The sequence below is a fragment of the Mycetomoellerius zeteki genome, unplaced genomic scaffold (assembly GCF_001594055.1).
Source record: "Mycetomoellerius zeteki isolate Tzet28-1 unplaced genomic scaffold, Tzet1.0 scaffold430, whole genome shotgun sequence".
Classification (NCBI taxonomy): Eukaryota; Metazoa; Arthropoda; class Insecta; order Hymenoptera; family Formicidae; genus Mycetomoellerius; species Mycetomoellerius zeteki.
In genome coordinates this window covers 282447-308813 of record NW_017257425.1, presented here as the reverse complement: position 1 = coordinate 308813, position 26367 = coordinate 282447, and the positions used below count along the sequence as shown (strand labels likewise).

At 37.3% G+C, this 26367-nt stretch overlaps 2 protein-coding genes across 4 annotated transcripts in view; one reads left to right on the top strand and one right to left on the bottom strand.

The window, feature by feature from the left end:
* The window catches only part of jbug (filamin-type immunoglobulin domains fbug), a 54871-nt gene extending 37373 nt beyond the window's left edge, over nt 1-17498 (top strand). Inside the window, 26 exon segments of the mRNA XM_018454262.1 lie at nt 5026-5172; nt 5263-5490; nt 5905-6219; nt 6446-6664; nt 6766-7086; nt 8501-8722; nt 9078-9265; nt 9421-9625; nt 9703-9840; nt 9918-10091; nt 10400-10707; nt 10786-11014; nt 11101-11229; nt 11316-11531; nt 11649-11825; nt 12045-12284; nt 12355-12498; nt 13483-13641; nt 14147-14295; nt 14381-14567; nt 14878-15140; nt 15782-15953; nt 16029-16247; nt 16327-16523; nt 16793-17095; nt 17317-17498. Of these exon segments, the coding sequence (XP_018309764.1) occupies nt 5026-5172; nt 5263-5490; nt 5905-6219; nt 6446-6664; nt 6766-7086; nt 8501-8722; nt 9078-9265; nt 9421-9625; nt 9703-9840; nt 9918-10091; nt 10400-10707; nt 10786-11014; nt 11101-11229; nt 11316-11531; nt 11649-11825; nt 12045-12284; nt 12355-12498; nt 13483-13641; nt 14147-14295; nt 14381-14567; nt 14878-15140; nt 15782-15953; nt 16029-16247; nt 16327-16523; nt 16793-17095; nt 17317-17385 (5318 nt within the window). The 3' untranslated portion in view covers nt 17386-17498.
* Nucleotides 17499-17550: 52 nt separating this feature from the next.
* Nucleotides 17551-22332, bottom strand: LOC108726594 (ribosome biogenesis protein BMS1 homolog). 3 transcript variants are annotated; one of them, XM_018454264.1, is made up of 3 exons: nt 22289-22332; nt 21153-22040; nt 17551-20484 (listed from the first exon to the last, which is right to left on the bottom strand). In XM_018454264.1, exons 2-3 carry the CDS (start codon nt 22004-22006, stop codon nt 17610-17612), a joined length of 3729 nt encoding a protein of 1242 aa, XP_018309766.1. In that variant the 5' UTR covers nt 22007-22040; nt 22289-22332; the 3' UTR covers nt 17551-17609. The 3 variants fall into 3 exon arrangements, with proteins under 3 accessions (XP_018309766.1, XP_018309768.1, XP_018309767.1); XM_018454266.1 differs by having other exon boundaries at nt 22293-22307; XM_018454265.1 differs by lacking the exon at nt 22289-22332 and adding an exon at nt 22118-22177.
* Nucleotides 22333-26367: the final 4035 nt, after the last annotated feature.

Here is a 26367-nt window from a genome sequence, read left to right as displayed (position 1 = left end):
TTCTATCTAACCAGGTTCTAGCGACTCTGCTGTAATGAGCAGGGCATCCATCTAATTGAAACCACATTTCAGTACGTTGTTGTAATGGGATGTTTTCTAAATAGTCAGAAAATTCATTCTCCAAGAAATTTAGAAAACGGTCCCCATTTAATCTTGCAGGTAAAAAAAACATTTTTTTTCGATTTCTCTGAAACGGAGCAAAAACGAGCATATGTCTATAGGACTTTTTTTCTTAGTTTTTTACTCCTCTACACGCTCCCGAAGTTTTGCCATTTAATTTGGAAACACCCTGTATATATACAGTACTATATATTATAAGTATATACAGGACTGTATATTATAAGTATATATATACTTATAACGCCTTTGTTAATCGTTACCTTGTTATAATAACGATTTGATAATGACATTGTGAATTTTTTATGATGGTAATGCTAACATCAGAGTTAGAAAAGTCAATCGTTTACTGAAAAAATTAACTCCTAATTTGTAACGCGTTACTTTTTAGTAACGAGTAACGTTACGCGTAACGTTACGCGTTACTCGTTATACTCATAACTTTTTTTTTGTAACGCGTAATAGTGACAAGTTACTTTTCAAAGTGTGACTTTTCTAACCTTAGTACTAGCGTTTAGTTAGCGTTATCGTCATCAAAAAATTGCAGCATCGTCATCAAATTGTTTACTATAAAAAGTAACGACAAAGTAATTGAAAACGTTTGTCAACCCTGGCTCTCTCATTGGAAGGCACCCTGTTTTACCTGGGGGTCGATTCTGTATCTTCAAACGAGGTGAAAATGACAAAAGTGAGCAAATTTACTAGGTGACCAATGGAATTATCGGTATTCTAGTAAATTTGCTCGTTTTTGTAATTTTCACCTCGTTTCAAGATACCCTGACTCCTGCACGGCGCGGCACCAGGCGGAACGTACGGCCCTGGGCCCGGGCCCCGAGCGGCGGTGGTCCGCGGCGCGAGCACACACGCTCGTCCCGTCGTTCGGCTCGGTCGAGTCTGTCGAGTCCGCCGCGTTGCGTCGGATCGCGTGATCCACGTTCGCTCTCCGACGTACTCCGACACGTTCTTTTCGTTTCGTTTCGTGGCCGCCGTGGGTGTGTTACCTCGAGTGTCGTTCTCGCTTGGGTCCACTCGTTCGGCCCGAAGAAGAGAGAGATGAAGAGAGATCTCTTCGCGTGTGTGTGATGCGGGAAACCGTGACATCGCGATCGTCGTCCCGTAGTGTCTCGTACTGCGTGGCCTCGAGACGGAGGGACACCATCTCGTCGTCTCACGCTCCTCTTCGCGTCGAAGGAAGCGTTGTCCACGCCAGCAAAACGTCGTCGTCGTCGTCGTCGTTCCCTTCGGTCGTATGCCCGATCGCGAGACCAACCCGGATCCACCCGTCCATTTCTCTTTCTTCCCCTTTCTCCCCTTTTTTGATCTAGGTTCTTCCAGCGTCTTTCCAGGTTTTCTCCCGCGCCGCGAGCCGCCAAGGTAAATTGGTGAATTCCGTGCGCTTTCGCTCCTGCGAAAAATTCCTGCGGACAATGAAGAAACGTCACGATCGGGGGCCCCGTTTTTCCGCGTCTCCCCGACGCGCGCGAGAGAGTTCCAGCTCCCCCCGAAGTCGTACCGGTTCTCGCGATCCCCTGCGTTCCCCGCTGCCGTCGGCTCCTCTCGCATCTTTATCCGCGAGCGAGCTGATTATTTACGCGAACGATCGGATTTTTTTTTCCACCCCCGCAAACTGCAGTGCTCGAGTGTGTTAATTTGTGTCGATTTGTGTCTCCTTATTAAGAAAGCGTCCATATTTATATCTCGTTTTAAGTGTAAAAATATTTGGGGATTCCAAGCAACGTGAATAGACTCGTGATTTACGCTCATTTCCACCAATATATGTAGATTAAATTAGATGGATTTTTCTGACAGCATTGTCGATCGGTACGTGTTGCAGGAAGGATAGACAAGGATAGGGAGAAACCCGGGGGAACACCTGGCCCTCGCCATCACGTTGCACTTCCGGGGGATCTGGAATTCGATTCGAGGCGGCCGACCGGCGGCCTATATCGGAGTACTGTTATTATAATCGACGAATCCGCGTAACGGTGCGCCGCGACAGGGCGAGAGAACTGTTGTTTACGCGCGAAAATTAGCGTGGGAAGTGACACCCGTGATGCAAAAATTGTACCCGATTGCCTCTTTAACCCGCCGAATCGTTGACGCGAGGTCTTCGTGTTGCTTGCACTTTTTTTTACATTCAAAATCTTCGCTTTCTCTCTCTTCATCGCCTGAATATACAGGATGTCCCAAAATTTATGACTCAAAATACTACAGCAAGAAAGTTTTCGAAGAATCAAGTGAAAAAGATCATTTTTTATTTTTATTTTGAGCAATAGTTCCTGAGGTATATAAAGATGAGAACAGAGTTTTGCATAACTCATAATATGCATAATGCATAAGAAAATGAATCGATCAAAGTCCTTCATTTCCTTCTTTTCCATGGAATAAAAGATTCTGATTGGTTGACTTTTTTATGCTTTATGCAAAGATCTCTGCTCCGACTTTAAAGATTTAAATATGACCAGTTAGGCCGGAATCAGACTATGCATCGAATATTGAGATTGAAGATTGAAAGATTGAAATTTGACCAATCAAAATAATAGGAGCGAAATTCCTTTGTCCTTATTGGTCAAATTTTAATCTTCAATCTCAATCTTCAATGCGTAGTCTGATTCCAGCCTTACAAACTATGTTTTAAAAGGTGCTGTGAGTAAATTAGTAAACGCACTGAAGTGCGTCGTTTATCAGCGCTCACTAAACTACCGCACACGACTCATGGACACGTGGCCATTTAAACGTAGGACCTTTCCAGCTAGGAAACAACCCATACAGCACAGAATTTGCAGGAATATCGCTGCAAAATCTCTGCAATATTGCTGCAATTTTTGTGCAACTTTGTGCTGTAGGGGAATTAAATGTAATATTAGTTACAGAAACACTGTGTACAGTTGTTTAAATAATGCTGTCAAATTTTGACAGCACACTGAAATTTTGTATCTCTTCTAAATAAATTGGTAGCCATTATTTGACACCCAAGCCTCAGCTTCTTGTCTGTGTACATTTGTGTCGTGTTGTGTCGTTACTGGAAAGCACCTACTATGTTAAACAACGTGTCTTGCTAGAAAACTCCCATTATCTGTGGCTATATTTAAACTCTTGTTATCTCAAAAGTTATTGTTTAAAATAAAAATTTACGGTTACTTAAGTAACTGTTTTACTTAATTTTTCGAGAACTACTTTGTTGTAGTATTTTGAGTTACGAATTTTGGGACACTCTGTATATTTATTTCGTTTTAAGTGCAAATATTTTGGAATTTTTGAGGATGTCAAGCAACGCGAACAGATTTACGATTTATGTTCATTTCCATCAACGTATATTAACTTTAATTTCGGTTTAATTCACTCTTTATCTTTCTCTTTAAGTTTTAAAAATTAGAATAAAATATTCTTAATAAGTTGATCCGAGATTAAGGTTTATTTACTTTGGTGGAAACGGTCATTAATTGGCTGACAGACCAACGCCTGTCTCGCGGAGAAACATTCCGAAATCCACCTTGCTTCCAGAAACCTGTTCTTTGCAAGCTGGAATGGAACCTTTCGCACCGTTTATTCTTCCTCTTTTCCTCTTCGGCGTCTAATTACGTTATATACTTATCTTATTTTGAGTGCAGAAAATATACTGTGCAACTACAAAGTGCACCATATAGTAACAACTTTAAGTTTGTTATTTATAGCTGAACTGTTTATTTTCTCTCTTTTTCTCATCGATATTTAATTATACATTCACCTCACTTCAAGTGCAGGAAGTGTGAAACCTGGCGACGGCTGCAAAGAACGTTATGTAATATTCCGGGATAATTATTTGGCGGGAAATTTAAAATCGTGACATTTAAAAATTTTTCATTCTGTGGGCCGGTTGTTTCCACCTTCGGATAAACTATGTAGTCATTTATCTAATGAACAAAACAATAGCGAGAGAATGAGTAAGCTGTTTTTTTAAAACAGTTTTATTTAAAACTGTAATTTATCTAAAGGTGAAACAACTCTATAACTTCTAAGTCTATAACTTCTAAAGAAAACTTATGAAATCTGAAATTTAAATTTGTTAAATTTATTGTTCACAAATCTTTATAAATTTAAGTATTTTTCAGAAATCGTCATAAAGGATTCATACTTCTTATGAAGAAACCAGTTCTGTCAAATTAATTAAATTTTTTATATGATTGCTTTTTAAAATGATGGTGATCAAAAGTCTCAATGACCTCAGAAAAGTTCAATTTTTATGGTTACGAAGCTCTAAATTGCTCAAAACTGTGTATTTTACAAAAATCATGTTTTCTTTCTACATAAGAAATTTTTTTCATACTTTTTTTAGATCTTCCTTGCAACTTTCCAGCCTTTTTCGGACCTTCTTAACAAAGCAAAATAGATTAGACTCTAAAAGAGTCTAGTCTAAAAGAGATAAACTAATAATTTTTTAATAGTCTTTATTATTGTATCCAAATCATTAATTAATAATCGTAAAAGTTGATATAAAAAATTAGCCAATTTAACAGAAACCGATTACTTCATAAGAAGTGTATGGGGTCCTTAAAATGTGATAAACACAAATGCTGAAAAATATGAGCTATTTTGAGAATTTTTTTATGCAAAGTCAAATAAAAATTGATTAAAGTTTATTTCTACCAATGTAGATTAACTTTAATTTCGATTTAATTTACTCTTTATTTTTTTTCTAAGTAATCTTTACAATCAAAAGGAAGTCAAAAGTAAGTTAAATTGAGATTAAAATTAATTTACATTGGTAGAAATAAATATAAGAAAAATTATATAAAATATAGTTACTGATTGGTTGATCTACAACAAAATTGCTATGTGCAATTTCTTTTGAATACTAAGATAGACGTTTGTGAAATGTCTTTTACATCAAACTGTTATATTGATTGTGTGCTAATTGCTAATTGTCAGGATCACCTTGGCGAGTCGGCATCATGCCTGCACCAAAGATGTCAGTTATCGGTGATTCCATCAGGTTGGTTCCTGCTGGCAGTCCCGCCCTCTTCGAATTGTCTGCATTAGGCTTTAGCAGCAACGAGATCGACGTTCAGATTATAAGTGAGTCTACTTATTAATTAATGAATCAGTCTGTTGATTATTTCAAAACAACAATACGCAAGGGTGGTTGACACATCGGGTAAATTGCAGCACCTTCGAAGAGGCACATTCCTGCGAGAATTGACGAGGAGCCCGGACGATCCGGCGAGTTCCGCGTCGAGTTCACGCCAACCGAAGTGGGCAGCCACCTCGTGGAAGTCAGCATCGCGGGACAAAAGCTACCGGCAGGACCCCTCGTCGCCAAGGTGTACAACAGCAGTCTGATCCAAGTTACTGACGTGCCTAGCGCCGTAGTCGGACATGCCTGTCAATTCAGAGGTAAGACATTAATTATATCTTCCTTGGCGTCAATTTTTCTTAGAATTTTTCATATAATTTTTCAAAATTTTTATATAAATTTCAGAATTTTTTAGAATTCTTGTATGATTTAAAAAATTTTTCAGTTTTTTTATACGAATTGGAATACTTTTTATAAATTCTAAAAAAGTCTACATCTTTTCTAGAATTTTTATATATGTAAATTTTGAAATATATTCTAAAATTTCTCATTCTATAATTCGTATTTTATAAAATCTGAAAGAAGAAATTAAAAGTATTTTTCAAAAATTTTCATAAATTTATAAAATATGGTACATACGAATTTTTTTTTTAAAAGTATTATGAGGTATTCTAAGAATTTTTTTATCAGGATTACATCTATGAATGTGTTTTAAATTTGTAATATGTACACAGTGGATGCCAGCGCTGCTGGAGAAGGTCAATTAGAGATTTCCATAAATGAGGGAGAGGTGCCCAATCACGTTCAAGTAGTAGGCGGTGGCCGTTGCCTCGTGTCCTTCACTCCCGAGGTCGCCAAGCCACATTATATCGACATTAAGTTCAATGGAGAAGCAGTACGTGGATGTCCTTTCGTCTGTAACGTGTCAGACACGAGTAGAGTCACATTAAGTTTGAATCATCTAGAACTGATTCCGGTCGAGCAGCCTGCTAGCTTCCACATGGGAGTCGACGGAAGCGGCAGCGCAGAACTAGCGGTTTATGTAAGGGGTAAGTTATAGCATCAAGTATTTATTACTGTGAATACAGTGGGAATTTAAAAAATATAATTTCTGTAATATTACCTTTAATATTCCCTTATAATATAATATATTTCAAGATTGTTAAAAATACCTCAATAACATATTTATACATTTATAATAATGCCATGTAATCAGATAATTATATCTTATAACTTGCTAGATAATTATGGATTTTCTAAACAATTGTCCTTTAGGACCAAACAGTGAATTGCCAGTTAAAGTCACTGGTAATGTAAGCAGTGGTTTCACCGCGGAATTTATACCGAAGGAAGTGGGAGTACATTCAATTAGCGTGGAATACAATGGCTATCCCGTGAATGGTACGCCGTTTTTGGCTAAAGCATTCAACGCAGATAAAGTGCTAATTGGGCCTGTAGCTAGAGGCAGTGTCGGGCAACCAACTCACTTTACAGGTACGTAGTAGCGTCAAGAATTAAATAAGTGTTTAATTCTCAATAAATATTTCTAATACATCGAACTTGAGTTTAATTGACGTAATACATTTTGTCGACAGTCGATGCAAGTCAAGCTGGTGAAGGAAATCTGGAGATCACGATATCGGCTCGCGGCCAAAACATACCGACACAAGTAACACCTCAAGGAAATGCACGGTTTTCCGTCAGCTTCGTACCTTTCGAGGCATGTGAGCACGTTATCAACATTGCCTTTAACAAGAAAACCGTGCCTGGCTGTCCCATAGTGACAAGGGTAGGCGGCGACAGTCATGTAACTGTGAGTGGGCAGGCATTAAGCAGCGCTGGATTGGGACGGCAAAGCTATTTGACCGTCAGTAACGTTGCCGGTAGCTTGGAAGATTTAGAAGTTAACGTTGAAGGTAATTATCGCTGCATGAAATTCGTTCTATAATACGCACGAGTTACAAATTAATTTTATTTTGTTAGCACGTATGTTTGCTTTATTTGAGAGATTGTAAATTATATTTTAACAGTATTCTGTACAAATAAGGTTTTCTCGAAATATACGTTATCGATGCTTGCTCACAAAATTTTATATTTCTATTAAGGAACATTATACACTTGTGACACATGTATGTAAATGCACAAAACTGACTGCAGATGCACACACACACACATATATGTATATGTCACCACAAAGGTGCACGAAAGCATCTATGTATTAATTTACCTTGTATTTAATACCAGAGGGATGTCCTGTTTTGTTTTTAATGTCACGAATGTCGACGTAATTGTCGTGGAGACTTGTACAAAATTGTTCATCAGTGTCTCGTTAATCTCTAGCTTGAGAGCAATTCTCTCTCTCTGTTGCAGGTCGGCCAGCTTTCAGACTACGACATTACTAGACTTGTCAGAAAAACTAATCTCCCTTTTATCTTAATTTATGGATTAATGCACACGGTGATGGGTGTTCCTAACTTAATGTTCTCAAAAGTTTTGCACAAGGGTAGTTTAATTATCGCACTTTCCTCTACTCACACATTTTTCTTGTATTTATTGATTACCATTTGAGAATATTATGAGCGCTTAATTTGGGTTTTATTATTTTAATTCTACTGATTGTGGGAGAGCTATGGAACTTGTGTTTAATCCTTCATAATCACCCACTTCTCTTGTGTACTCGCGAGATGTATTTGACTTGTGTCAAAGCCATGTTTATGGTGCTATATATTTACTTTAAGTTATGCATAATCGTTAAACGTTGCAATGCAAAGATACATATTTCTATAAACTGAGATTTTAATACACACAATGCCTTAACAAGTGCCAATATTTCTTCATGTACAACTAGCATACGTTTACATGATCGCGTTCAATCTCACAAATGAACGGAGAACTGTTATAAAATATTTTTTTCTATCTGATAACACTTAGTAAATAATTTGTTTTTAATGTATCTTCGCTCTGCCGGTTGCTCTGCTTAGCCAAGCATGTTGGAAACGTATTAGAGGATGATTTTACATTAGTTTCCCCAAGCGCGTTCGATCCAAGCTGAAGCGAACTAAAAGTATAACGTATATATAAAGACGAAATATACGGCTTTCTCCTATTAGTCATAGTAACAATTTATTTATCCATAGCCATTTCTCATGCGTAATCATCCGCTTTCTTTAACGTTGCTTGTTTGCGAATTTACGTCATACATAACAATAGCGAGAGCGATCGGACTTGCGCGAATCTCTTCGCTGGCCGCTCCAGTGACCCTACGATCCACCCCAAGTAGATGGCTGAACTCTAAATGATATTAAACGACTAACCCGCCGGACTTGATAGGACCCAATGGACAGGCCGTACCTGCTCAGGTCACTGACAACAAAGATACGACATGCAGCGTGGCGTTCACACCGAGAGTTGTCGGCGAGCACCGAATATCGGTGAGCTATCGAAACATCCCAGTGGTCGGCAGTCCGTTCAGCTGTAAGGTGTATGATGTCACCGCGATAAAAGTAAAGGATGCGAAACGTGGTGTCGTTGGAATGCCTGTAACTTTCTTAGGTGCGTTTTTATTATACAATTGTATCTACGAAATGAGTTGTTTATACACACGGAAAAAACGGTTTTGTTAAAGTATCTAAAAATTGAGCTGGATATAGATCTAAAACTAATTTTATTGAATAATATCATTTTATTGACTTACCAAAATAATACGTAGAATGCTTAAGCGTTGATATAATGCTGCAAAAAGTTTTAATATTTTAGCAATCAGTTTTAGCGTTCTACAAAAATATTTTGATGGTTCAAACAAAATTATTTCCAAATCTGTATCTAGCTAAATTTTTAGATACTTTAGCAAAACCATTTTTTCCATGCACGAATTTGTTGATGTAAAGCTCGTTTTTTTACATTCTAGTCGAGACTAGTCAGGCGGGACCAGGTAATCTGGAAGTAACCGTAAACGGCGGACGTGTACAAACCTCGGCACAGGCGCAAGGTCCTCACACGTATGCGATCTCGTTCACACCCCGAGAACCGATCGTACATACCGTAGACTTGCGTTTTAACGGGGAGGACGTGCCTGGTAGTCCTTTCAATTGTCAGGTATCTTATTTCTCGTTCTACATCATGAACTTATGATAAACTGAGAGTGTTCTATTATTATTATTTAAAATTAAAATTATCTTAATAATTCTATACGTTATATAATGTAAGAGGATCCAGATTTTATTTAACACCTATGTTGAACAAAACTATAGATCAGCGATACGGCGAAAGTACTGGTAACCGAGGTACTCGAGAAAGTATCTGTGAATCGTGTCGCGACCTTTACAATAGAGGCCGACGCATCTCTCGGCACACCTGTCGTCGAGGTGCTTTCTCCCACTAGGGAGAGCATATCTGTACACATAAAGCAGAATAGTCATGGCACCTACACTGCTGGATTTACTCCGAAAGATGTTGGTGCGTATACGGAAATTAAGTGGGACTGTAAAATTATTATTATTAATATATATTTAAATTAATTATTCGCAATATAGGCGATCACAGCGTTGAAGTGAAACTCAGTGGATCGCACGTGGAAGGCAGCCCGTTTCTCGTCAAGGCTTACAACGCTGATAAAGTCAAGGTGACGGATATAAATAGCGGAGTCGTCGGGAAACCAATATTCTTCAGCAGTAAGATCATTTTCTTTAATTTTCTTGGTAATCCAACGAATCAATGTTATGTAAAATGTGTAACAACTTCATTCTAGTCAACGCCAGTCAAGCCGGTGCTGGAAATCTGGAGATCATAGTCGCAGTGAACGGCAAAAATGTTCCGAATTACGTGCAAAGCGAGGGCAACGCGAAGTTCAGGGTTAATTTTAAGCCACAAGAAGCCGCTGTACATAGTCTCAGTGTTCGTTTCAATGGAGAACCAGTTCCAGGTAAAAAATAATTTGTTTTATATGTATCGTTCCTAGAAATCATTTTGTACAATACTTTCATTAAGAAAGTTACAATATGAATAAATAAGTGTAAATAAGCATAAATAAGTAAAAAGTGAAGAAATAAAAACTTTTATTTTCTACAAAACGAAACAAAAACGAGCAAATCTCTAAATTTTTTTTAGAGATTTGCTATCGATCTTCTACACACTCTCAAAGTTTTGAATTAAGATTCAAAACACCCTGTATTATTGTATAGTTTTGTTGGTCGTATTTTCAGTTTTTTTTAAATGTTAATATCTCTCTAGGTTCACCATTTAGCTGCAAGGTAGTAGGTGCGGGTCAAGCGACAATTTCCGGCCATAATCTGAAGATGAGTGCTGTGAAGCGGCTAATGTCCTTTACCGTGGATCCCCAAACTCCATCCACGAACTGCGACGTTATTGCGACGCCACCGTCGGGCATTGCTCTGCCTATCACCATCGAGCCCATTGACGGCAAATACAATGTGAGCTTCGTACCTACGGAAATAGGTAGACACAACATCAGCGTTCTAGTGGATGGTGAATCGATAAAAGGCTCTCCGTTTGCTTGCAATATTTATGATGTAACTAAAGTAAGTTCCGAATTGCGTGACTGAAATGTGTTAAATGTTTTCAACGTCAAACACTCAACGCTATCGTAATTATTGTAGGTACATGTGTCCGGTCTCACGGAGGCATTGCTAGGCCAGGCAACTACGTTTACCGTCGACGCCGCAGAAGCCGGCGAAGGAACGCTGGAGCTGGTGGTGAGCACGGAAAATAACACCGTCAAAGCCGAGGTGGTAGCTTGCGCTCGTGGTCTTTACGACGTCACGTTCGTGCCACAAACAATGAATGCACATTATGTTAATATTAGTTTCAACGACGACAATGTACCAGGTTTGCGAATGGTTTTATTAATAAACATTTACAAAAACTGACTTGAAAAATTAAAGAGGTTCATTATATTATTTTCTTTATGTTAGGAAGTCCATTTAAATGTCCTGTCGTTAGCGGCATGTTACATGGTCCGTCAATGATTCGAGTTGGTAATACGGCTTATATAGATCTGGACATGTCCGATTTGAACGGTCCTGTATCCGCGGAAGTAACCGGTAAATTATTTGCCTAAATTGTGATTATATCATTTTCAAATTTAATTATTTATGACATGCTTAATGACTTTCCTTATTTTATTCAGGTCCGGATGGAATAATCATTCCGAGCACGTTAACCAAATTATCGTCCAGCTTATATCGCGTGGAAGTTCGAACGCGACATGTAGGAACATATAGCATAATATTCAATGACGGACACAAGATGGTCAGTTCACAAACGCTCCAAGCTTTTGATCCCGGCAAGGTTTCCATCAAGGAAATAGCGGACGCGGTTTGTCATCGACCAGGAACTATTTTAGGTAATTATTTGAATATTTTAGCCTTAGTAATAAATTTAATAAATATTGACTTATTAGTAAGATATAAATTATTTCTGAAATAAAAATACAAACAGCATTTTATTCTTTCTTATACAGTCGTCGCATCGAAGGAAGCTGGTCCTGGTAAATTATCTGTTAATGTTCGCGCCGGTGGTGCAGATGTGGACAGTCTGGTGAGAGAAAGGGAAAACGGTGTCTATGAAATTATATTCCATCCCACACGAGCCGCGCCTCACAGAATTCACATAAAATACAACGAAGTTCATATTCCTGGTATTGCATCTTTATATTTCTTCAATGGAATTATTTATATTATACTAAGTGTATTATAGAAACTTTAATTAGAAATTATCAAAGATTATATTACGTATCTTATAAATATTTTATCATAATTTAAATATACTTATTTTAATCAATAAGAATCTTATTGGAATGTACATACAATAATGCTTGATGTATTCTAATTTAGCTTAATAATACATTAACTTGCAGGGAGTCCGTTGGACGTGACGGTGCGTGGTCCTACGGGAGGACGGGAAGTGACAGCAACGGGATTAGGCCTGTATCAGTCATGCGTCGGAAAAGTAACATCGTTTACGATCGAGACTCTCGGACGTCCTGGCAAGGAGTTTGATGTAGTCATCAGTGGTCCTCAGGGTAACGCCGTACCCGTACGTTGTTATCAACATCGCGACGGCAATCTACTCGCTGAATTCACAACGAATAATGTCGGTAAGATTAGAGAAAACTAACATGTGGAATGTTTTGAGAGAAAGTGAAATTGAAATACCATTTATCTCAGGCACATATAAAATCGACGTGCTACACGGTGCGAAGCCGGTGCTGGGCTCGCCATTCTTCTGTCAAGCTTTCGACGCTTCTAAGGTGAAGCTTCAGGAATTGGGTCCAATGACGATTTCCGTTCATGATCACATCGCATTCAAACGTGAGTTACAATGCGTGCATTACATACATTTTCTATATGCGTTATCAATACAATAGTAAGGAAAATTAAACCAGGGATGTGCGTTTACGCGTAAAATATAATAAAATATGAAAAAGATTCGTATAAATTTAATATAAACAGTAACCCTGGATTAAATATATGCAAACGGACATAAAACACATTTTCAGTAATTATAACAATTTTATTATAGCAACTTGCGAATTAAAAGTATTGCTAATGTTTTCTTTATTTATTAGCAAGCTTAACGTAAAAGTAAACAAATGCCAAAAATCATGCGTCAAAAATAGATTATTATAAAAAAGACATAATAAATTTTGTTATGAATTTTATTCAGTTAACATTATTATTTAAGAAGATATAATTAATATAAATTTTAAATAGTGTATTCGTTATATATTTGTTATGTATTTTGCCTTTCTAAAAATATTTTTCACGCATGATTACACATAATTGATTTTTATTTATAATGTGAACAAGATTGTTTTCACTCGAAAGAAAGTATTGACACACCTAAATTGAGCGATACGATCGGAATGAAGTTTTATCGGTTAAGAGAAAAGAGCGAATAGTCATGTTAAATGCTAAGTAATCGTCTATAGATTAATCGAACGTAAACGTGCGAATAGGCATAATATCGCACTTACTCGAGACGTAAGTGTATCTCTTGCGTCCAGCGCGCTTATGTAAATGTGCTGCATACGCATAGGCGGGAGAAAGTAGCAAGCGTTTTCTAGTGCAGCATAACTATGCAGCTACGTTTCAAGGCCACATCTGGGATATAATCGCAGCGGATAGCTCAGGCATACGTAGACTACTTTCAAATAGTCTTGCGTTATGCGCATAATGAACAGTCACGATACACATCGTGCGCGGCGCGGTACCAATTTATGTGCACCACCGCTCAACAATAACATCAGGAAGAATCGCGGATTATAGTTTACGTAATTCGTTGGATGATTACAGTTATGAAAGCCGACGCCGGCACTGCCGACCTGGACGTAACAGCGACGAGCCCATCGGGACAAGAGATCCCGTTGCAAGTCACTCCACTCAACGACGGTGCCGAGATGATCGAGTTCTCGCCCAGCGTGCCCGGCACCTACATGATCAACGTTACTTATGGTAATTATGTTTAAGCGTATAAGAAACTTTAACTCTACGGAGATTACGGTGGATTTATTAGGCCCACTCGATTATATTCTTTATATTACATCTGCAAATTTAAATTATTGTTATTAGAATAAACTTAGGCTGATATTCATAGTTGGTTCCTATATTTAGGATTGTCTTAAGTATAGAAATATCTCATCTTAAAGATATCCCTCCTTAAAGATTTCATACGTCAATTACAGAGCTATATTAAACATTGTTTAAAAGATGGAAATAAGAAAGACTTAAAATAAGAACGGACTATGAATACTGGCCTTAGAATTTATTCTTTTTTATGGATTATGGTATTGACATTTTGAGCCTACTTAAAATTAATATACTTTTTAGTTAACATAAATTAAATGAGTCTCACAGACCCAGCTGTTATAGACTTTGACGTCAGCTTCAGAAGGTTAATTTTAAGAAAGAAGTCTCTTGCATTCTTTGTATTTCATTATATTTATATTGTTATCGATAGGCGGATGCTCTGTGCCTGGTACTCCAGTGGTATGCACTGTCGACGCAGTCGGGCAAGCTCGCGCGAAAGGCGAAGGATTGCTGAGCGGTCATGTGGGTAAACCAGCACATTTTATTGTCACCGGCACGAGAAGTCCGCCGGCAGTTCAGGTATTTGCGTACAATTAAGAAAATCGCTTTGTCAAGTTATGCGTGGGATGTACGGTATTCTTTTTTAATAAAATCTGGGCTGTAGGTGGATGGACCGGATAGTGTTTCTAAGGCCACCATTGAAGCTGGAGCCAATCCCGGTACGTGGAACGTGTCTTATGTACCGAACGAAATCGGAATGTTCGACGTGAGGGTCGTTTCTGCCGGGCAACAGCTACCGGGATCTCCGTGGCATCCGAAGATCATCGACACGCGGAATCTTCGCGTCATTGGTGAATACTTCAAATGTCATTTAATCTTTAAATACCTCACGAGAACAACACATTGGTGTATGACATATCCAACTCAATTTGATTACTTATAACTTTCATAAAAATAAACATTTTACCAATTTTTTTTTTCAATTGAAACACCAGACCTTAAGGAATATAACGGAACCAAGCAAATGTCTGTATCTTTATAATAAGAAAGTTATGAGTAATAGAAAAAGCATTAGAAAAAGGCTGGATCGAAAAGATTTTTAAAGATTAATGCAACGGTGGTATTTCTTTTGAACTTACAATATATGCGCAATGATTATAGGTGGTTGGTCCGCTGTATGCGACGAGATTGGTCGCTTGAGATTGCATCCGTCTAACAAAATCAGCTTTGACACCGCGGAGGCCGGACCAGGCGAAATCAGCGGAACCGTTGGTGATCATCCTCTCAATTTTGAAATGACGTCTAGCAATAGGCTGAAGCTCGTTCCGCCACAAATGAGCAGTGGCGAACATCATTTGGAGATACTGTTCAACAGCACACCGTTTCCCGGCGCACCGAAGCTCGCACTTGTGCAGGATTTGGAGGTTTCTCATTAACGATTTCAAGTTTAATTCTAATTAGCATTCGCGAGTCCAGTAAACCTAGACATTTTTTTCAATTAAGTTGTAAAAAATTGTTTATAACAAATATTTTTCATAATCTTACATAATTAAAACTACATGATCTTATTCCTCGAATTTTGATCTCTACAATGAAAAAAAATTCAATTACGTTAACTTTAAGCAAAGATACGTTAATTTAATGTATATACAAAAGTGGATCTACGAATATCATTCTGTAAATATCATTCTTAAATATCAAAAGAGCAATGGTATATATAATCCAATCTCTTGAGTAAAAAAATAACATTTTGTTATTTTTAACTTCCATGTGTGTCCTTATTAACATATTCATTTTAGTAAATAATAAACTAAATTTCAGTCCAATTTTTAATAATACATTTTTTAAAATTGTTTAATTCCATTTTTTTAGTTAAATTAACGACATATCGAGTAAGAGCAGTGGCAATTTATAGAAATGAGTGAAAATAATTCAAATGATGATTTATCATTATCAATTTAACTGTTAAATTGAATTGCAATTAAAGCAATTTCGGAATAAATACCAATTAGGATTAAACGCGCTTTCAATTAAACATTTTACAATCATTGTAAATTTTTCCTAGCCGCCTGTGCAAGATACAAGTCGAGTGTTATTGAAAGGACGAGGATTAACGTCGGCCAAGTGCGGCGAGGAAGTCAGTTTTACCATAGACGGTTCTCAAGCCGGCAACGGAACTCCAAAAGTGCAATTATTTTCACCCACCAGTGAACTTAATGTCATGTTACAACATCTAGGTAAGAAGAAAAAAAGACAAACGAAGTTGCAAATAGAAATAAAAGGCGAGTCTAAACATTCTTTGTATAAAACAGGCGATAGCGTCTATCGTGCAAGCTATATACCGCTAACGCCGGATCCACTCTTGATGACTGTATCGTGGAATGGAAGGCAATTGAAGGGCTGTCCATTGCAAATTAATGTTACAAGTGCTGCCGACGCGTCTAGAGTTATCTGTTCCGGAGATGGATTGAAACACGGTATCGTTGGACAAGAAATCAGAAGTTTTATCGATACCAGAAGAGCAGGACCAGGTAAAGACTCGTTTTATACTTGTGATAAGTAATTATTACTTTCGATATCTTTTCATTTAATCGAGAACTTGTTTTGCAGGTGAATTAACAGCACATTGCGTTGGACCGCATAAAGTAGCATACTGCGAGCTATACGATCATGGCGATGCTACCTTCACGTTAAATGTGAAACCTCAAGAGGCGGGACGGCACGCACTAACGATCAAATATGCTGGAGAACACGTTCCCGGTTCTCCATTCACGTTACGCGTCTCCGGAGCCCCAGATGCTTCTAAGGTACCTAATACTTGAACACATTGCAATTTTTACTACAAGTAATAAAAATCCTAAATATACCAATAAATACAGCCTTAGCAAAAAATATAAAGTACCTTCAATTAAAAAAATTTTTCCAGTTAAAATCTAGCGAATTCTAATCATCAAGATTGATATGTTTAAAAAATAGGATAGATTTTACGGTTAATGAAACTATTAAGACACTGAGATGTGTATATATTATCAAAATTAAATTTTAATTAAATTAATTAATACGCTCAAATTATTAGGTTCGCGTCTACGGGCCGGGTATTGAACATGGCGTGTTGGCGACTTTCCAATCGCGATTTATCTGCGACACGCGAGGCGCCGGTGCCGGTCAACTTACAGTAAGAGTACGCGGACCTAAGGGAGCGTTCAGGGTGGAGATGCAGCGGGAGACTCAAAAGGACCGAATCATTCTCTGTCGGTACGATCCGACGGAACCCGGGGACTACAGAGTGGAGGTTCGTTGGGCTGGTGTCTTGGTGCCAGGTTCTCCGTTTCCCGTTAAAATTGTCGACACACAAGACGAGTTACTAATGCTCACACAGGTAAAGGTTACATATAATTATCCTGTATGTACGTGTATGTAAACATTAAAGAGAGAATTGCAATTAATTGTATACAACAATTTAAACAAAATACGTAATTAAATGTTTATTATGAATCATCATATATACATATATTCATGAATTATGTAATTATTATATTTAATGAATATTATACAAGCGGCATTCAAATTGGTGTAATATATAGATATATGGAATTTCAGAGCGGAGATAATTATTCGACAGGCCATCATACTATCACATCGTGGCGTGGATCGCAAGCTATATTGTAGAAACGCTGCGGCTAACATTGTTATTATATTTTGTATGGACTAATATATTTGATAATATATGATAATAATTGTAACTTATGTGCAAACGTTTTCAATAAACTCAACATTCCGATTAAGTATGCATATATTTATTTTCAGTTTTTCGGGCTATACATTTGTATGTGAAAAAATTATATACAGTTTCTAAATTTTTTGAAATATCAATCTATTCTACCTCAGAAACCTTACCGACTTTTTTTCTTTTCCAGCTTACTAAGATCCCTGAAGATTTCCTTCTTCATCTGCTTTTGTTTCTTCAACTTCTTGTCTTCCTCCTCCTTGATTTGCGCCTGGTACGCCGTTATCCTCTTCGTCATAGCCTTCTTCGACTGCTTCTGCTTTTGCGCATAATTCGTTCTGATCATCTTTATTATACGCGCAATGTTCTGTTCTTGTGGCTCGCGCACCACGGCAACTCGACCTTGCTTGAACTTGGGCTTACGTAAGTGCGGCACGGACTCAAGTTTGGGTTTGTCCCTGTATGGGAGCTCTTTCTGCAACTTACGCGGAATGAACAGCGGTTTGAATACTTTAACGTCTCGTTTGACCGGTGTATATATCGAATTCATATTAGCTTCGGCATGGATATTCTTTTCTCGCTTCAGTTGTCCCGTAGTCTTCATACCGCGCCACCGACTCTTCTCCGCGGGTGGCAGTAGCAACGACGTCACCGGGTTGTAGAAGCGCGGCACATCGATCTTGTACCATGTCCTACAAAACACTATATCGCTTAACATTATCTTGTCCTCGAACGTGGCGCGGAAGCAGCCCTCTGGCTTGGAGATTGCCTTCTTGATCTGACCGCGAATACCCGAGACCGTTTTGATTCGGGCACCTTCGAACTTGGCGATCTCAAGGGCGCTGTTGAACATGTCCTTAATGAACGCTGTCTTGCGGTGGATCTTCATCGGCACACCGATGAGCTTGAGCTTCTTCATTACCTCCGTGCTCTTGCCCAACTCCACGATCGAACCAGTCGCTACGATACGGAAACCTGGCTCTTTGCTCGCGACGTCCTGCACAGCCAGAACTCCGGTACCCTGCGGCGTTATCGGGCCCCAAAGGTGACCCATGCATGCCACGTGTTCCGGCGTATACTTCAACATTCGGTGACGCAAATTGTCCTCCAGTTTAGAATAAATCGGCAGCGACTGAAATCTACGCCAGCCTATGGAGAATACAAGTGGATCACGACTCTTCAGGATCCTTGAATACCATCGGTGCTTCTTGATCCGCGTTTGTACGTAGCCGATGTTCTCCTCACCATGCAACAAACCGCCAATGATGATCGGATATGTCGGGTCGAGATGCGTAATTAGCTCGCACGGCACTGCCTCGATCTCCACGCGAACGTACATGCCGGGGCGATAGCCCTCCAATTGGACTCTGATGTCATCGTCCAATCCCTCAAACTCCGACTTGTTGATACTAGCTTGTCTCTCTACCTCATCCTTCAGCTCGTCATAGTACGTTTTCTTTTCCGTATTGTCGTATTCCACGTTAAATTGCTCCTTCAGCTTCTTCTTCTTTTCCAAGAGCTCCTTCTTCTCCTCCATCTCGTCCGCCGGCAACTCTTCGGGATGCTCCGCTTTATGCTTCTCTCCGGTCTCCAGATCCTCAAAGTCGCCGTATAGATCCTCGTCGTCCAGCTTCAAAAGCTCCTCGGCGTCCTCCGATTCCTTCCACTTGCCCGTAACGAAACGGTTAATTAACAACGCTTTGTTCTCCTCCTTCAGCCAATCGATCGAACTCTCCATCGGGAAGAATACCGACTCCTCCTGATTCTGCAATTCTCGCTCCTGGATTTTCTGTTTCTGCTGCTCCTGAATCACGCGGAATATTCCGCCGATATTCTGATCGAGCTTCTCGTCTTCCTTATCCTCCTCCTCTTCAATCATATTACTTTTGTCGAATACTCCATAAACAATCTTCATCAAGTTTTTATTGCTTTGCTGACGATTTATGAAAGCTTCTCTCGCCTTCTCTGTTAAATTCCTCTTCCACTTTAATTCATCCGGAACTTCTTCGCTCTCATCCATCTTGATATCTCCTTTCTCTTCTCCTTTGTCTTCTTCTTCGAACGCAATGTCTTCGAAATCGCTGAACCGATCTGCATCCATTTCTAAACCCGCTCGCGAGTCCTCGTCGCTGAGCTCATCGAAGCTTTCATCGTCAACGTCCTGCTTCACGTTTTTCTTTGTTGCTTCCAAAAGACTCAATGCTTCCGAGATCTTATTTTTTATCAGTTTATCTGATTCTTTACTTAGAGAATGATACACTCCTGCGTTTTCTTGAGGAGCATCTATCTTCTTATCATTCGTTAACTCAGACTCGTCGAGATCTACATCATTTTCAATAGTTGAATTAACCGAGTCTCTTTTCTTTTTCTTTTGTATGTTGCCTTCGTTAGTGCTTTTTCTTTTAACGCCCTTTTCAGTTTTTTCTAAAGTCTCTACATCGCTCCATTCATCTTCATCATCATCATTCTCGTCCATATCATCATTGTAGTCATTATCATCATTACTGTCATCTTCATTATTTTCGTCATCTTCACTGTCTTCGTCCTCATGTTTTACCAGATTATCGTCATCATCTTTATTCGAAACATTTTTTACGTCCGTTTCGTCCTTAAATATCACTTTTCGTCGAACTCTTGCATTCTCTGTCACCAATTCGCCTGTATAAGAAACCATACTTTCGTTCACATCTTGCGATTTTATCGGCGCGGCATCGCTGAACAATTTCAACTCGCTGTGCTGCAGTTTTTCGTCCAGCGTCTCTTGCGTATCCATTAGAGCGCCAGCCAAACCTGTGTCTTCTTCTTTGTACGAATGGCTACCGCCCAGTTCCACGTAAACGGCGTCCTTGTCGTAAACTATGCCTCCAACTCCGGAAAACGGCGCGTAAATCAGCCGTTCCTTCTCCACTAGGGCTCGTTTTTTAATGTGCTCTGGAAGTGGACATGGATCCGGCAGAAAGTTTACATCCTTGACCTTCATGTCTCCACAGCCGGGTATATGAATGGATGTGTCCTTATTCAAAGGTATTCCTCTAACATATCTGGAAATAAATTCAGTCAGTTATTAAAATGTATAATTAAGATTTCGACACAGATGAAATTTCAATTAATTTTAAAATACAAGGTATAGGCAAAATAATATAAACGCCTAGGAAATACTGTTTACTTTACTTTATTAAAAAGAGATTTACCTATCATGTGCTTTTAATACACATTTTGTTTTTAATGAAATAGTTATCAGTGAAATGTACTTTCTCTCAGTAAAATATTTTTTGATTGAATATATAAATGATATTGCAGAAAATTTTCTTCTCACATTATTTTTCAAAATTGTCCTCTATTCTCTAAAACTTCAACATCTTTCCTGGCCAATGCAATCACCTAATTTACATATTTGTAGGTTTGAAGACTAGAGTGAGAAACAGATTTTTTCCTCTAATATCTTTTAAGCGATTAGAAGATGTTCTCCTAGAAGGGAATGATACAATATTGAACTGTAGTAATTGCTACACTAATCAAGTATGTATGACTTCGTTCCAACAAGAATAGAATCTGTATTAAAGACAAATGGTAAGCCAACTTCTTATTAATAAAACAGACAGTATATTTCTCAGATCTTTACATTATCTCCTTTATCCCCTACAGATTTCAAGTGCAATCAGTTTGAAAGTATGACTCAAAATGGAAAACTCAATTATTACACACATACCCGTACAAACAGATATTTCTGTCAACCTTTGGATTCTTCCTGATGAATTCTGGCGACGTCAAGTCTTCCAATCTATCAGCGAGTAAATAGGGATGAGTAGTACGCCAAGTCAAGGGCCTGAACCTCATGACTGATATGAATCGCGCCAGATTCTTTATTTCCGTACGGAGGTATTCCTCGTGCAGCAATCCAGAGAGGTAGAACAATTTTGCGCCAGCAAATACCTCTGTCCAGAAACGATGCTTCAACGTCTTTTTGGTTTTCCTCATTTGACTCGCATTCTTTATGAGATCCAAGTGAGTAAGGACCCCCATAATCCTGGGCATACCATGTACCTGGCATATATTCAGAAACTCAAAGATTTCCATCTCAAACCCAAAGGAGGCATCCACCAGCAGCAGCACCAGGTCTGCCACCTTGGCGATGTCAATCATACAGTTCACATCGTTGTTGCATTCTATGAAGGTGATCCTTCGTTTCTTGCCTGACACAACGGTGACTGGACCAAGTATGTTGGTCAACGGTTGTTTGACGTAGCTCTTGATCAAGCATTGAATGACCAGCGACTTTCCCACCTTCGGTGGACCAACTACAGCCACCAAGACAGGTGGTGGCTCCAAAGGCGTTCTGTCAACAAGAGGTATATGCTGCTTCTTGGTTTCGATATCCTGTTTCCGTCTGAATCTCCTTTCTGCTCTGATCGCAGAATTGAAAGTGAATGCTTTTGGATTCCTCTGCTTGTCTGACAGTTCCTGAACATGCTCCTTCTTGGTCTTCTTCTTCTCCGCCTTACGGCCTGCATTGCGGTCCCTGTGACTTTTGTGCTTCACTGTATCATCCATCGCAGACGACATACTGACACCTTCTTCCTTTCTCGCTCTCTTCTGTCTATTAGTATTAATTAAAAGTCAGTAACGTATTATTGTAATAATAAAACATATACTGTACGTCAACAAATTACTAACCTAAAATTACTGACACATGTCTAAGATTTTTGTCTAAATTTTTGACTAAAATTACTTCTGCCGATAAACATTTCGAAACGTTATTTTTGTAATATTTATAAACTTTTAGAATTATCTGAGAATATAAATTTCTTTCGCAAAAAAAGAAATCAGTTAATGATTAGTACATACCCACACGTGTTTACATATCATCCGTTTTAATGTTAGGTTATGTCACGCATGGATTCAGCAGCGCGAAATGTTCCTAGTGTCTCTAGAAGTTTTATCTAACTAGTGCAAGTCTGCTGTCTAGTTTTTCTGTAACAAAATCACCTAAAGTCACTAGATCTACAAAATATCGCTATACGAAAGTCTAGGGAAATACTACAGTATACGTTACGTATACTGTAGTATTTTCCTAGTTTTTCGTATAAGTTTCTTTTCAAGAATAGAGCTCCTGAAATTAATTGCGGTACTTTAGAAATCTAGTGACTTTAAAATCCCCCGTGCACTAGCGCCCACTGAAAAAATGGATATCAACTACCATAGCAACATTCACTTTTATGCACTGTGGGTATACAAGTTGAGGGAGATACGTGTCCTGCTACATTTATTTTCAAGTACGTTTATTTTAAAATTACGTTTAAATTTTTATATATCGTTTACATTAAGTTTACATGAATCTTTTTCATGTGGGCAATACAATCAATGTAAAATATTATGTAAATTATTATAAATTAGATATAGAATGAATATAATTAGCAACGTGTTTGTTTTGTTGCTGGCATATTGTTTGCTAAGTATGCATTGCTAAGTATGTGTTGCTACCAAAATTGCAGCAACTGAGTCATTTGTTGGCAACTTGATGCCTTCACGATATAATAACATTGAATAGGAACTTGCTAGCAATTTGCTATTCAATGTTATTATATCGTGAAGGCATCAAGTTGCCAACAAATGACTCAGTTGCTGCAATTCTGGTAGCACAACACATACTTAGCAATGCATACTTAGCAAACAATATGCCAGCAACAAAACAAACACGTTGCTAATTATATTCATTCTATATCTAATTTATATTTGCCGACAATTTTAAAATCGTCATCATTAAAATTCGTACTATTGCCATCATGTTGTCATAATAATATGTAGTATTATGCAATGCTCTCATATTGCTGACAACGCAAGATAACATTGATGTAGCTACATATCTTGCTGTTAAACCGCTGGCAATACATACATGTTGTTGTCTGCATGTTGCTACAATGTCGATATATTCGAAATCGTTGAAGACAAATCTACGGCAAGTTGTCAGCATCATAAGCAATCATAGATTTGTGAGATTTTGCTGACACACGCTTTGTTATCTGGGTATATGTTCAATGATTGTTAATATATTTGTGTGACTTTAGTAACTGATAACTAAAAATATATTTGCAAGATAAAAGCTTTAGTGCAGTCCAGTGCAACAATATTATATAGGCTTCAATGATCTATTGATATTGTTTACACGTTATATAAGATAATTTACATAATATACATATAGTTGAAACTATAAATATCTTTTGAATATCTCGAAAAGTTTCCTTTTTAAAGATCACAAAAATCAAAATAATTTTGCAAAATTTCCTTTTTCATTTTTAGTTGGTTTTATTCAATATTGCAGTAAATAATTTATTCTGGTTCTAAACATATATATATAATCATATTTGTATAGATTATTAAAATAAAGATCCCTTGGATCTTTATTTCTAATAAGCATGAGGGACGCAATAACTTTTGGAGTAATATAAACAGGATTTTTGAAACATGCTCTGTTTAATAAATAATAGACCGCACCTTGATTTTGAATTAACAGAACTAAAAGTTAAATTTTATTATAAGAATGCATTCCAATATATTCACTATCTGTATTGAAAATCTATAGTTCACATTATACATATCCTATGAATTATATCTAATTAATTTAAACTAGACAGAAGAAAATTGATTCTTTTGACATACTTTTCCTTCTGTAATTGATTAGACCTGTTCTAGTATTTACTCGCCTGCTTTGCATTGCAGATAAAGACACATCACTTGATATTTTCATTTATTAAGTCCTTTTATCAATATCAAGTTTCACTGCGTTTATTTCTTATCAAAATACAGTAACGTACCGATTAGTGAATAGCTAAAATCAACAATATAGGGGTTAAATATAATCGATGGAGATTATTTAAAATTCCAAGAATTTTTCAAGACTTCCAAAAATCGCAGTTCTGAAAATTCTAAATCAGTCAAACTGCAAAAGTTAAAAATCTTGAAACAAGTTAATTACGACGATTTTTCGCAGATATGAAGACAAAGACGTTAAATATAAAGATATATATTTCTTTTTTAAATTCTTATTATTTCTCTTATCTATTTTATTTCTTTAAAATATTACAATAAGTTTAAAAAAAAAGCTTAAATTAAATTTCATTCATCAATAATTATACTAATTGGAACTAAAATTTTTTCTGTTAATTTTTTTTCTTCATAAAATTTTAACTCTAACAATACAATAGGTATAAATAAGAAGTAAAACCAAGGCCATAGGAGTCAACATAAGATGTAAGTAATGCGGAAAACATTTAATAAATCTTTAAGAAAGAACGTTTCAACTTTAAGTTCATCTTCAGATGTACAAGATTGTTAGTGATTTGTAAGGAGATATGAGGTGAGCATTACTTAATTACTGTTGTCCAATCTATAGCTTAAAAAATCTTAATACAATTCCAGCTGGATGTTTATCGCAACTCAGCTATGTAACTGTGTTGGACAACTGCTCGGGTTCTCATATCCCCACATATACGGTCGCATACAGCAAACTATCGAAACTTGCGGTGATGTCGAAGTTTAGTTTTAAGTCGTAACAAATGTTTTTTAGTTACATATTTCAATTTTGTGAATTTAAGCTGAAGATGACTCAAACTTAGAGTTGAAACGTTCTTTCTTAAAAATTTATTAAATATGTTTTCCGCATTACTTACATCTTGCATTAACTCCTATGGCCTTGGTTTTACTTTTTATTTGTATTATTAATTAAAGGAGTCTTTCAATATTTAACATTTTGTTAAGTATATTATTGCTAATTATTTCTAACAATACAATAAGTACAAATTTTTCCAATACAATTCTTTTCTCAATTAACTTATACATAAGTTATTGAATTTTTCTTTTATTAGCCTCCGACTTTTTTAAACTATGTATAATCATTTTCTACAAAGTATACAATTTAGAAAGAAAAAAAATATCTTCTCAATTTAACACTTCGTACATGAGAACGCCTGAAGATCGATTGTTATTTTTCGTCGTGCGACCCACGCGATAGTACGCTTCGCGTGTTCTAGACCACAACAGACAACGGACAACTCCGCGTAATGCAATGCCAGAGAGGTCGCTTTAACCGGTCAGGAAATTGCCACGACGGAGGTAACGAGCCCGTGCGGACCCTTTAGGGCCGAACAATGCAGCGCGGCGATTGGAAAGTCATCGATCATGTATCCTAATTCGCGCGTTGCTGCGTGATATTGTAAAATTTCCGACGAGATGATCGATCGACCTGGAATCCCGGGAGAACCCGACGGAGATCGCCGGTTGATTACCGCAACGCGGTGGCGCACTTCGCGTCGTTGAACGATATTACATCGTGATATCGAGAAAAAAAGAGAAATAAAAATTCCGCAAACAGAATATACTGCAGTTTTTTAATAAAACGGAGAATGGATTTTTGGAGAATTGCGATGAAACGTTGGTTTCTCAATCGGCGCGCGACTTATACTAGTAAAAAATACAAATAATATAAATATCAATAATAATTTCTCTTTCGTAATCTTTGTATATTCGCTGTAATATAAATGATAGTAAAATTATAATTCAGTTGATCACACTTTAATAATAATAAACGATAATAAACAATATGACGTAAATTTCCCTTTATAATAATATAAATAAATTAAGAAAGTAAAATTAATTAATTAACAATATTAATTAGAATTAATGCAAATGATAGTAAATTAATCCAATCCATCATACTTTAACGATGATAATAAATAATGTTGACATGAATTTTTCTTTATATAATAAAAATAGAAGAATAGAATAGAATCACTTAATCAATAAAATTAATTAATAATAAAATAATAGAATAATGATAAATATCGTATGTGACGTGAAGTTTTGTCTTTACATTCGTTTCGGCCTGAAACTCGAAGTGCGATCACTTGTGAATCTCTCATACGTATACA

What these genes read in the sequence shown, in the direction of transcription:
- LOC108726594 (XM_018454264.1), bottom strand. Translation starts at nt 22,006, where the DNA reads ATGTCGTCTGCGATGGATGATACAGTGAAGCACAAAAGTCACAGGGAC. An exon ending in AGAAATATCTGTTTGTACGG is followed by an intron (nt 20,485 to 21,152) that starts GTATGTGTGTAA and finishes ATTTATTTCCAG; the next exon opens with ATATGTTAGAGGAATACCTT.